This window comes from Narcine bancroftii, chromosome 9 (assembly GCF_036971445.1).
Source record: "Narcine bancroftii isolate sNarBan1 chromosome 9, sNarBan1.hap1, whole genome shotgun sequence".
NCBI lineage: Eukaryota > Metazoa > Chordata > Chondrichthyes > Torpediniformes > Narcinidae > Narcine > Narcine bancroftii.
This window is the reverse complement of record NC_091477.1, coordinates 31,193,700-31,207,475: the sequence shown is the minus strand read 5'-3', so window position 1 is coordinate 31,207,475 and position 13,776 is coordinate 31,193,700. Positions and strand designations below refer to the sequence as shown.

Sequence of the window (13,776 nt, the reverse complement as noted above, 5' to 3'; positions counted from 1 at the left end):
ATTTTATTCATTTCTCCTCTCCCCTCCCCCCCCCCCCTCCCTGATGATAATGCATTCAGTTAGAAAGTGGCTTGGTGAACTAATGGTTCAGTGAGGAAATTTAAAGCTGTTGTAATTGAAATTTTCAAGGTTCTAAAAGGAATTAATGAATTTAATCCTGATAAATTATTCACAATGGTGAATGGTAAAGGTTAAAATTTAGTGACGTGGAATACTTTAAATAGGCACCTAATTATTGGCTGCATGACAAATAAAAGACAGTTTAGCATTCTAAATTTTGCAGTTTCCAGTGGTAGGTTTGTTTGGCAGGAGTGCATATTTTAAAATACATGTTCATTTGAATTTTCTAGCCATTCACTGTCATATAATTGGTTAGAAAATGACAGCCTTTTCTTGCTGCTACCTTCAGGAAAAAGATATAGAAGACTGAAGTCCAGCACCTTAAGGTTTAAGAACTGCTTTTTTTTCCAATGGCGATCTGGTCTTTGAAACATCCCTTGCAACCCCAACCATAAGCTACTCCATAACCACAAAAAGATCAGTCTGCACTAATGAAGTGCCACTTTTTTCTTGCACTAACGGCCAATCAAATATTTATCATCTCTCCATACTGCATGTGTACATTGTTCTCGGCACCTACCTCTGTAACCCCGCACATGCACCCAAACCTCCTCCCTCACCACCATTTGGGGCTCCAAACAATGCTTCCAAGTGAAACAACACTTTACTTGTGAATCTGCAAGAGTCATTCACTGCATTGGGTGCTCCTAGTGTGGCCTCCTCTACATTGGAGAATCTGTCTGCAGACTGGAAGATCATTTCATTGAGCACATTTGCTCTGTTTGCAGCAATAACAGGGACTTCCCTGTGGCAAACATTTTAATCCCACACACACTTTCCTACACCAACAGGTCTATCCATGGCCTCATGTACAGCCAATTGAGACTACCCACAAGTTGGAGAAACAATACTTAATGTTTCGTCCGGTCACTCTTCAACCAGACAACATTAATATAGTTGTCTCTAGTTCCCATTAACCCCCTCTCCAGAGTCCCTCTCTTTCCATATCCCCCTGTTTTCTTTCCTAGAGATACCCACCCCCTTCCCTCTCCATTCAGAGAACCATTCCCTCACCCAGCACCTCAATTTTTTTTCTCTTCTACCCTTCCACCTGCAGTATATCCCCCATGACCTTTTGCCTGCTGGCCTGTAATCCTCCACCTGTCCTTTCCTTCCTCCTCTCCTCCCACTTTTATTCAGGTGCCTGTCTGCTTTTTGCTCATACCTTGATGAAGGGCTCAGACCTAAAACATTTGTCACCCTTTACTTCCTATGGATTCTGAGTGTCCTGCTGAGTTTTTCCAACGCTCTTGTGTATTGCATGACGATAAACATTATCATTATGGAATGTACCCATTTTAATAGCAGGCAGTGTTGGGATAAAACCTACTGACCAAAAATACAGCATAGTAAAGCACAAGTTGGATCTGTGTCATTTTGTGATGTGAAGGCTTATTATATTGGGGTTATAATTTCAGCAAGAAATTTCCCCAAATCAACAGAATGAGTCTTGATTAATTCCTCCCATTGATAGTTTGACATGATCGTTGCATTTATTGAAAAAAGGGTTAAATTTCCTTGTACATTGGTGCAAGCTAGGGAAATATGCTAGACCCTAATGAAAACTAAACTCTTGGAAACTATTAATCTTTCTCTGGATTCAAAAGGCGATTGATATTTGGATTAATTGGATGGTCATTGAAGTGCAGTTGTTGAGATGTTTGCAACCACATACTCTTCAAGTTAGATTCTGATTTTTGTGTTTGAAAGTGACTGAGGGAATGCCTGAGCTGCAGAAAGCAGCTCCCAAGAAGGACGTCAAGAAAACCTTGGCCAAACCAGTGGGCAAGAAGCGCAGGCGGGTGATGAAGGAGAGTTAACCCATCAATATTTACAAAGTGATGAAGCAGCTTCACCTGGATATCAGCATCAGCTCCTGGGAGATCCAGACTGTCGTGTTGCCCTGGGGAGTTGGCCAAGCATGCCATGTCAAAAGGGACAAAGGCAGTGACGAAGAACACCAGCTCCAAGTAAAGCTCCTCAAAGTGTGGACAAACAAACCAAAAACCCAAGGGCTCTTTTCAGAGCCTCAAACATTTTTTTTTAAGTTAGATTCCCTCCCTCCCAGAGGGAAGTGGACTCATTGCTGAATTAAATTTGGGGTTCATAAAGAGAGCTCAATAAGAATTTGAGATATTGAAACAACTAAACAACCATACTGTATTGCAAAAATGGCATTGACAAAATAGCTAGTTCTCAACCTTTAATACTTCAAAGAGCAAATTTCATTGTCTGAAATTCTTTAGGGAATGTTGAGTTTGTCTGTTAACTTTGAAAAATAAAGTTTTGTTTGCTTAGGGTTGATGCAGCATTCTGAACTTCCTACTTGTGTTGATGGAAGACAAATGATCATCTACTTAAGGTCTCTCTGCAAAGGGACAGTTAGTCTCCTTGGTCAGGTTATTTTATTAGTGAATTATTCTGTGCACAGTAAGGGATATATACAGTATAATGGGTCCATATCAGAATGAATCGCAGGTGAAAGGAGATTTTTTTTTAATAATTGCCCAGGAATATAACAAAACAAAGACCAAGATGGGAAGTTCTTGGCTGAGAAGATTGCTGATATTTCAATTATTCCTCAAGCAGATGAGGGTTTGAGATATGTCCTCAAGAGTTTTGTGTCCCTCTACCAAACCTGTGCCCCTGGAGTGACATTCATCCTCAAAAGTTGAGGCTTTTTACCAGTGGTGACATAAGTCTATTCAGTAAATAGTGATATGATATGAGGAGCATTGACAATCAAAAAGATTTTGAGAGCCATGGCATGAGTAATCCTGCCAACTTTGGTGGGATGAGCGCCCTCCCAAATCATGGCAGAGGAAGTTCAAGACTTTAAGGCATTCACCAAGGCCCTCATGGCAGACTGGTCCTGAAGATGAAGTTTTGGGGTGTGGTGTGAAATTCTGTTCTCCCCATTTCAAAAAGAATTTGAAAGTTTTGGTAAGAGGAGAGAAGAAACTTGCCATAATGCTGCCAGGGTTGGAATGTATGATCTACAATAGGGGGTTGGACAAACTTGGATTGATTGTTCTTACTCATTAGAGGCTAGAGGAAACTGATTAAGGTTTTTAAAATTTTGAGAGTCTTGTTTATTATGAGGGTTGTCTTCTTTACAGGGTAAAAATTTGAAAGATTAGAGCACATGCATTTAAGATACAAAGGAATATGGCAGCGCTGCTGTGGTAACAACAGTACCAGTGCAGACCAGGAAGAGTGAGGAATGGAAATGTATCTTTCATCAATTTCTGCAGGGCCCTTATTCCCTGTCATTCTGCTGATAACATCAGGCAGGGACAAACAGCTTGTGATCTCTGAACATCGGAGAACTGAGGAAGTTCTGTGTCCAAGGTAGTGGAACCCATGCTTGGCAGCCTGTCTCATGAGAGTTGCGGGGTTTTGCGGAGCTTCCAAGGCACCAGAGCGGGAGTACACCACCCTACTGAGAAGGAGAAGACCCTACTGAGGAAGAGACAAAAACAGTGGAAATGCTCAATGGCCAAATTGCACACACTATGTTGTGGCCTGTCTGGGAGCTGGTGCAAACTGGCTCATAGTAACCAGGTATCAGGACCAGGATACATGATGATGCCAATAATGAGCATGGCTGCCAAAGAGCCTTGGACATTAACAGCTTTCTAATCGTCTTGGGGGTTCAAACCAGGTGCCAAGGAGTGTGACTAGGATGCCTGAGCCAGCTTTCACAATTGGATCGGACAGGAGGCTGTCCATCTTTGGAAGCACAAGAGGCAATAGCATCAGAGAAGATGATGGAGTCCACAGACACTTGATGTCCATGAATGGACACTCTTCCCCTACTCTTCCTCTTCTTGGTCAGGGTGCGAGTCTAGTAGCACCTCTTTGTCCCTTTACAGGCAAATTAAACAAATTTTGTGTATTTAGGCAAAAGGCAATAAAGGAACCTTGAAAGTGGAAGGTTTGAATGAGATGTGCCAGGCAAGTTTCCAACACAGAGTGTGGAAGATACCTGGAATATATCGCCAAGGATAGTGATAGAAGCAAATACAATATTAGCACTTAAGAAACTTTCAGATAGACACAGGAATCTGTAGGAATCTGTAGGTTTTGGATCAAATGCAGGCAGGGGAAATTTAGTTTAATTTGGCATTGTGTTTGAAGCAGGCATTGTGGGCGGAAGGACTAGTTCGTGGGCCGCACTGTTCTGTTCCGTGAAACATGCAAATTATTCCAAAACTTTGGAGGGAAAATATTGAGGCTCTCCAATTCAACCTCCACCAGGTCAAATTGAAGGCCTACCTGCTCCAATTATTAAATTTCTCTGAAGTAAAATGCTTTTCATCTTTCATATTAATTTATCTTTGAATGCACATGTAATATTCCATTAAAAAATGCTGTGTGAAAAATATTACACCTTGAAACTTGGTTTCATAAATTTGTCATAATCTGTAGTATGTTCTGATTCTGCATTTGAATGTGGAATTTTGCAAGTGTGGCACTAATCATGATTGATGCCTCTATAAATTATTGTGGTAATGTTTGGGTATTCTTTGTCCTGTTTTGAAAATTTCTAAATACATACTGATAAACTGAGCATGAAACTGTCCAATGTGTGAGACAAGCTGCTTAAAAATATGCCGAAAAGAAGTAATTGCTTGGGTGAATTTGTGTGATTAGTTTGGCTTTTTAACTGGGATTTTGAGTTTATGTTCTCCCTTCTCACCAGAGTTGTCTTTCCATTGGCAGATAATCAATAGGATGAGACATGTACCATGTGAATACATCATAAAACAACTCAAATGTTCTCCTATAGGTTGGGTAATTGTACTCTTGTTCTTCCTTTCAAGAGCCATGTTACTTCTCCAGCTGCCTGAAGTAGATTCACCAGTGATTATATGGACAATAAAAATTTTTTTTCAGATGCTTTCATGGCTGACAGATTTCTTTCATGGTTTCCCTGCAGGGATGGACGCTGATATTATGGGCAACACAGACACCAGGCTTGACCATACCATCTGACAGTCCTGGCCACTTTCCTATACTCTTGGACATCTTGTACCACCAAGGCAGTAGTAATCTTTCTGCCGTTTAGATTCAACTACTTTTATTTTGCTTCAAGCAATGCAAAACATTTCTACAACTGAAATTTTTGTTCTGAAATTAGCTTCACATTGTAAGATTTGAAGTGTAAAGTTTTGCGGGCTGTCTATTTAAGAAATAGTAACCCTGGAGCTAACAAACAGCTGGTAAGCAATAACAAGGAGCCTTTTGTGTAATACTTCATGCCAAACTGGCACGAACAGACAGAGGATCCATATTCTCATTGGTTCAATTTATAGTTTTGTAAATATATTATAATGCTTAAATGCCTATCAGGAAATATTTATTATTTTTATTTATCTTAATTTTACTGTGTAATATGTTAATCTTTGTTCTTACTTACCTGAGAACATACAAAGAGTGAAATTCATATTTTGCAAATTTATTTACAGATCATGGAAAATTATCATTTATGTTGGCAGATTAGATGATATTTGAAACTTAAAAATGTCACCCCCAAGCTAGGTGTCATCTTGTACGAGTATAAAATCCAAATCTTAATATCCTGTGGTTTAATGTGTCCCCCATGGCAATGGAGAACAGCATAAAACACTCACTTAACTCCTACAGTCCTACCACTAATTTTTTTCTTAACTGAAACTTACATTCAGGAGATTGGATTAATAGTAATGTGATATAAAAATAATAATAATGTATTATAAACTTGTCTAATATACCTTAAAAAAAACAACACAACAAATAAAGCTAACCGCATATACCAGGGGCTATTTGCAACAGCTGACAAACAGCAAAAACTCAGTACTTGCCTGTGGGGTCCATCCGCTCAGTCCAACTGCAACAGCTGATGAACAGCGAAGTCTCAGCGCCCCCCTGCAGAGTTCATCCACCCAGCCTGACTGCCATTGGCTCGTTGCAGGCTTTAAAGGGCATGTTAAAGGAGCCAACAATATTTTAATTATATTAATAAATCTAAACCTTTCATAAGGTCATTTGTTTTTAAAATATTGTGACGGCATCATTCCGCTTGTCATTGGGATTGTTGGTAAAGGACTATTGGGGCAGTATGCTCTCAGTGGTAAGTGCTATACTTGGGATAGTTTTATACAGCAAGTATAGCTCAAAACTAACATTTTAAATTGAAATTCTGAGGTTGTCTTATTGTCATCTTGTATACCAACATGTAAAATATTTAGAGTTGGACATTTTTTTATTGCCCATTTTTAAAAATTATCCACTTAGCTTGATGTGTATCTAATGGTTTTGTTGTTACAAGACTATGTTTTCCTCTTGGTTCTTCATTCACAAATTGTCCCTGATTAAAATAAGCAACTGAAGGTGGATATTCTCATTAATACTGGAATTTACGATAGCTGTTATTTCAAATATTTCTGAATATCTGAAAAAAATCTATTGACCATGAAATCTTTGGTGCTGAAAAGGAGAACAATTTTTCAGCCATATGATTCCCTCCAGGTCACAAATCATTTCATCCTGTACAATTACTGCCTTACTTGATTCTCCTTAAGTTGATACATTGGAATGAACTACCTGGAGTTATCATCAAACACCATTTTTTTAAAGAATGCCCTTCATTGCTTTTTAGCAAAATTCTTATTAACAAATAATTATGGTCTACCCAATTTGCTTGGAACATATGAGCAATGCTTCTTTTTAAAAAAAAAGGCATTGAAGAAAACTGTCTGCCATATAAAGCTTGATCTAATGCAAATGATGAAGTGATAGATTTTACAGAGACATTCTTGAAGGCGAGCACTAGTTGTAACTTCCATGGCCTGTGGTGAGGTAGATTAGAACTGAGGTTTTCATTCTTCGCTGATAAAATTATTGTTGTTTACAGGGCTCATGGTGCTACGGGTTAAAACTGATATTTCACGCCAGCAAGTCGAGAAGATGTTTGGCTTGGAAGAATATTGGTGCCAGTGTGTGGCATGGAGTTCCTCAGGCACCACGAAAAGTCAAAAAGCTTTTGTCCGCATTGCATGTGAGTATCTCAACTTGCCCTCAGGTTCAATTTTCATGGGTAAAAGAGCAAAATAAAGTGCATCTCCTAATTATATTTACATCATTAATCAGCTAAAATATGAAATCAAAGTCCCACGCAATGGATAGAAGCCATTAGCTAATAATGCAGGATTTGAACATTAGTGACTTTATTCTGAACATTAGAACATTATTCTACCCAATGCTTATCCCAGAAGCAACATCAGCATTATTGGACTGTTTTTGTTTTGGGGCTGAATGTTAACTACTTGTGACTAGATTTTAAAAAAAAATGTTTGTGAAGGATTTAAAATTTCCCATGAATTCAGTAAAATGCCTTTTAAATGGAAACTCTTACTAATGCAGCTTTTTTTAAAAAAAGGAATAGTTTAGTAAGTATTGAACAATGCTTAGAGAAGTTTAGGATGATACACTGGTCCTCTTTCTGTTCCTTTTAGGAAATCAGCAAAACCAAAAATAAGGATGTTTTTCATTGCAGACTTCTGTGTTAGATTAGCACGGTTACATAGCAGTCAACAGGAAGCTATTACAGTGTCAAATCCATAAGGAGTTTGTATGTTTTACCCTTGACCTGCATGGGTTTTCCCCAAGTGCTCTGGTTCCCTTCATTCCAGGAATAATTCTTGTGAATCTTATCTGAACCCTCTCCAATGCCAGCACATCCTTTCTTAAATAAGGATGCCTAAAACTCTACCCCGTGCTCCAAGTGAGGCCTCCAAGGTAAAGGTTCCAATCTTGTCACGTAATACTACATTTAGAAGATAACATACGTGAGATTCATTTAACCTTATCTACTGTAAGGAAGACAGAGAGTTGCCACTTTGTCAATCGCCCCTCACAGAAATGAGGAATGAACTCGTGGCCTTGGTTTACAAGACCAGTGCTCTAACCACTGAGCTATCGGAGCCTCTAACCTCAACATCACATCCCTGCTCTTGTATCCGTTTCCTCTTGATGTGAATGCCAATACTGCATTCACCTTCTTCGCCACTGACTCAACCTGAAGCTTAGCCTTCAGGATATACTGCATGAGGACTCGCAAGTTCCTTTGTACCTTCGAATTTTGAATTTTCTCCCTATCCAAATAATAGTCTTCCCTTTTATTCCTTCTACCAAAGTGCATGACCATACACTTACCAACATGGTATTTCATTTCCCACTTCTTTACCCATTCTCCTGATCTATCCATCTGTTTCTCTCTCACTTCTTGCCTCTCCACCTATCTTATGAATTACAAATTAAGTTGACTTAAAATTGAAAGGGCAGAGTTTTAACTTCTGGTTGACGAATCAAAGTTTGCAGGGCATTTTTATATTAAACAATATCAGTAAATAAAAATTTTTTGAGACCTTTCAATTGTCCACTCCAGTTTTGTGGGTAGAAGTGAATTCTATATCTCATGCCAAATTTGTACTGCTGCTATTTAGAGACTTGTTAATCCATCCAAATTCAGTCATATCTGTGTGCAATTTCCTTTACTGCAACTCACTTCAGAACAATGCGAGCAACTTGTCTCCGCAGAACTGACACTGATTTTTGTTTCCTCAAAAGTAGGTAGAGCTGTATTCCAGAAAAGTCAGATTCTGTTTATAGTTAACTCCGTTTGCAGAGAAGAGCAATTTCACTAGTATGCATGATGTTGTGAAGTTCACCATATTTTAAACACCCCGAATCAATCTTAACTCCCTCTTTCAAGCTTTTGTTTTGAAATTGTCACATTAAAAGTTTCTGAGATAATTATTGGTAAGGATGTCTCCTGCACACTGGGGGAAAATATTTCCCATGTTCTACTACTTTCATTTACTATCTTCTTCAGCATGATGCTGAAGCAAGCCATGAAAAACTCAACAATGAAGACGCTGTTTACATCCGGTATCACACGGATGGCAGTCTCTTCAATCTGAGGCGCCTGCAAGCTCACACCAAGACACAAGAGCGTGAACTACTCTTGGCAGACGATGCCGCTTTAGTTGCCCATTCAGAGCCAGCTCTCCAGCGCATGACGTCCTGTTTTGCAGAAACTGCCAAAATGTTTGGCCTGGAAGTCAGCCTGAAGAAAACTGAGGTCCTCCATCAGCCAGCTCCCCACCATGACTATCAGCCCCCCACATCTCCATCGGGCACACAGAACTCAAAACATTCAACCAGTTAACCTACCTTGGCTGCACCATTTCATCTGATGCAAGGATCGACAAAGAGATAGACAACAGACTCACCAAGGCAAATAGCGCCTTTGGAAGACTATACAAAAGAATCTGGAAAAATAATCACCTGAAGAAACACACAAAGATCAGCGTGTACACAGCCGTTGTCATACCCACTCTCCTGTTCTGCTCCGAATCATGGGTCCTCTACCGGCATCACCTACGGCTCCTAGAACGCTTCCATCAGCGTTGTCTCCGCTCCATCCTCAACATTCATTGGAATGACTTCATCACCAACATCAAAGTACTCGAGCTGGCAGAATCCGCAAGCATCGAATCCACGCTGCTGAAGACCCAACTGCGCTGGGTGGGTCACATCTCCAGAATGGAGGACCATCACCTTCCCAAGATCGTGTTATATGGCGAGCTCTCCACTGGCCACCGAGACAGAGGTGCACCAAAGAAGAGGTACAAGGACTGCTTAAAGAAATCTCTTGGTGCCTGCCACATTGACCACCACCAGTGGGCTGATATCGCCTCCAACCGTGCATCTTGGTGCCTCACAGTTCGGCGGGCTGCAACCTCCTTTGAAGAAGACCGCAGAGCCCACCTCACTGACAAAAGACAAAGGAGGAAAAACCCAACACCCAACCCCAACCAACCAATTTTCCCTTGTAACCGCTGCAACCGTGCCTGCCTGTCCCGCATCGGACTTGTCAGTCACCAACGAGCCTGCAGCAGACGTGGACATATCCCTCCATAAATCTTTGTCCGCGAAGCCAAGCCAAAAAAAAAATAGCATTTAGATAATGAAATTCATATTATTTTTTAAATGTGTTTCAAGCATAACTGTACTGATGTATTCACTTTAATATTTGACTAAATTTAATAAAGACAAGAAAATGATACTTAATGTTTGAATGTAAAGTAAGAATTGGACACCTCTTTCTGCAACTTTTTTAAGTGACATTTTTCAAATATTACTTTAAATCATTAAATTATTACACACATGCAATCCTTTTTGTTTGTGTCTTTTGTTTGTCAGCCAATTCTATTTAAAATCCCCTTTGGTTATTTTTTTTAAATTATGGCCTTAGATCCCTATTAATTCCAGGTAATGCAACACTATTACAGCACCAGTGACCTGTGTTTGAATCCAGCGTTGTCTGTCTGTAAGGAGTTTTTACATTCTATCTGTGACCATATAGATTTCCTCAAAGTGCTGTGGTTTTCTCCCACATTCCAACAATGTACGGGGTTAATAGATTAATTGGTCACATGGGTGGGATTGGGCAGCGCAAGCTCGTGGGGTGAAAGGGCATGTTACCATACTGTATCTCTAAACTAAAAAAGTTAATACTTGCCACCACTTTGGTATGTTTTGGCATGGTCATCTGTCATCTCCAAGCTGATTGCTTGTAAACTTGAGCTTGTCCCTGAGACCTAGGTAAGACCTGTACAATTGGCTATCATTCCAGTACCATTTTGTAATGTTTCTCAAAGCCCATCTTTCCCATTTTTTCCAAATCCACTCAACATCAAACTATCATCCCCCTCCAAACTAACATATATCCCTGACCAACCTTCTCTATTGTACCAAGACAACAGCAGTAGAGGTGATTTCTGGCTCCAAAATGATCATGCAGTTCTCTACCCCAACTTATTGTCTTCCAACTTCAGAAACCAAGGTTCAACCTGTTTGGTTCTTCCAGTCTTCTGGTCTGCCATAGATGTGAATACTTTATTCTGTGTAAATGCTCCTGGGTCTTCCTTGTACCTCTGGTCAGTCTCAGCCACCCTTAATTAATGTCAGTCTTTAATGGACTATTTATATTTTTTTTAACATTTGTTGTGTGTGAATGTTATTATCTATGTTACAAGGATATGCAATGTTTATTATTTTTGTATTTTGTTCAAGCCCTTTTATTCCTGCATGAGCCTAATGTACCCAGCACAAAGACAAGCCACAATCCCCTGTTTATTTCACCCTAGAAATTTACAGATCCTTTCTGAAACTTTCTGTTTATCTCTTACACTTTATAAAATGTCACTTATTTGCAGCCCAGCCCCACCAAGTAGCGATCTTCAAATGTGGCCTCCCATTTTACAGCATTTCTCAGCTCACAGGAAATGTCAGAGATGGAAACTGAGTGAATTAAAACTGAAATACAAATAGGAGAAATAGGGAAATTGGCAGGTATACGAACTACAGAAAAAGATGTACAGAGTAAGAATGGAACAAGAAAAGTATTTTGACATGTAGAAAGAGAGATAATTCAAAGTGTATATTACACAAAAAATAACTGGAAAGCCAACAGTAATAATTACACATTGATAAAGAAGCCTAGTTAATTATAAGAAGAAAAAACAGTCATTTAATTTGTTCATGAGATTTCAATATGTTGTGTTTCAGGATGAAATTATTGAGGCAGATTAATGCATTTTCCCCCATTCACGGTAACTTGTGCCACTGGAGAATTGCACTAGTTTCATATTAATATCTTTAAATTTTAATTTTGTTACATGAAATATCAGAATCATTAAAATGATCAGCTGACATAAAAAAATTATACCTGAAATAAGTTATATTGTAGTAATTTTATTTAAATCTTAAACTGACAGATCAAAATTAAAAATAGTTAATTTCATGCCAATTTCACAGCAAACAATTTTTTTTTAATTAATAGGGTCTCAAATAATGTAAAATCATGATCTCAAATTAGATTTGAAAATGTCAATTACTGTTCCTATTATCAACGACACAGTTCACACAAAATACTCGGAATCCACATGATTAGAATAAATGTCAAGCATTGATTCTACTGCGGTCTATTTTTTTCACTCTCAAGGGATGCAGGTGTCGAAAGGAAAGGTCATTATTTAAATACACAGCCCTAATTACCTTTCTGATGATGGTGGTAATGCATTATCTATTTAAATTGTTGCATTCCTGTTGGAGAAAGTACTCCATAATTCTGTTGAGTTAGGGTTTCTAGGGTTTTACTTGATGTTAACAAAGAATGAGGATAATGAGTGACATGAAAAAGATGTTGTAGTTGGTCATCCCATGCAACCTACTTACCCTCATCCTTTCAGATCCTTGGAGTTGTGGGTTAGGGAGATTCTGCTGACAAAACCTTGGCAAGCTCTTGCAATGCATTTTGTAGTTAATGTACACCACAGCCGTGATGTACTCTTGGTTGAGGGAATGGCCCTGTTAGCATAGGGGGCAGTTTGTGCAATTCTGTTCCAGCACCAGCGATTGGGGTTCATATCCTGTGCTGTCTGTAAGGAGCTTGGACATTCTCCCCATGCCTGTGTGGGTTTCCTCAAGGTGCTCTGGTTTCCTCCTACCATTCAAAGTGTATCAGGGGTTGCAGGTCAATTGGGTGTAATTGGGTGGCATGGGCTCATGAGTTGATAGGTCCTGTTTACATGCTGGATGTCTAAATATTTTTTAATTGAAAAAAAATTATAATTACTGCTTTGCTTTTACTAAAGTATTCAAGCAGTATATAAAGGACATTTTAAATCAATTTCCTGAAATGTTCCATTTTCATTGTATGTGGTATGGCAAACAGATCTATTTTCCACATGCATGTGCAAGTTTGTGTTATTCCCTTTCCATCGTCTGTGCAGACAGCTTGTATGATAGGAGCCTGGATGATTGTAGCAGCCTGCATTTTGTAGAATGGCTTAAAGAAGCCCTGGCATCAGAGGAATGGCAGAAAGCCAGCAGTATTGGTGATCTGGGTTGCCCTGACAGAAGTAATATTGCTATATTGATATTGATTTTGTCAGTAACAGAACAGCGACTGTACTGTAGGGAATAAACTTCTGCATAGAGTTGAACTCTGATAATACAGCACCCTTAAGACTTGGGTAATGCCAGACTGGCAGATATTCTGGTATATTGGATATTGTTCCTAATTATACCCAACATACAGTTACTTTAGTCTTGATGAAGGAATTCAATGAAAAATGTTGACTATTCCTTTTTCTCTCCTGAGGCTGCTTTGACCAGCAGTTTTTGCTCCAGATTCCAACATTTGCAGTTTCTGTGTCCCCACACATTCAATGTGCTTTGTTTTAAATATTACACAGTGGTATAATTTATTTTCAAATGAGCCCAATGAGATTAAAAGGAACACAAATAAAACAGGGTCCCTTAAGTCTAAATGGAGAGTGGGAAACAGGGCTCAATGAACAAAAGGAAATGTGGGAAATACAGTCCTTGTGTATTGAAAGGGAGTGCTGGAACCAATTCCTTGGTTAATTTTATGTCAGCATCAAAAATAATGTCCCAGTGAGATTTAAGAGAGCAAGGTGATGTAATAATTCTGTGAGCAAGGTTCAGGTCCATCAGGAGTTCAAAACAACTAAATGGTGATTTATTTGAATCTTACTGCAAGTGAGATTCGGTGTCGGTGCTGTGCAATTGCTCAGTAGG

General features: G+C 39.1%; 1 protein-coding gene across 17 annotated transcripts in view; it reads left to right on the top strand.

Moving 5' to 3' along the window:
- unc5a (unc-5 netrin receptor A) overlaps window positions 1–13,776 on the top strand; it is a 301,205-nt gene that overhangs the window by 140,034 nt on the left and 147,395 nt on the right. For all 17 annotated transcript variants that reach the window (XR_011344851.1, XR_011344852.1, XM_069898690.1 and 14 more), the window contains one exon: window positions 7,019–7,162. Coding sequence is in view for 15 of the 17 variants with exons in the window: in XM_069898690.1 (XP_069754791.1) it covers window positions 7,019–7,162 (144 nt within the window). In the remaining 2 variants the exon portion in view is untranslated. The remainder of the gene's footprint in view (window positions 1–7,018; window positions 7,163–13,776) is intronic.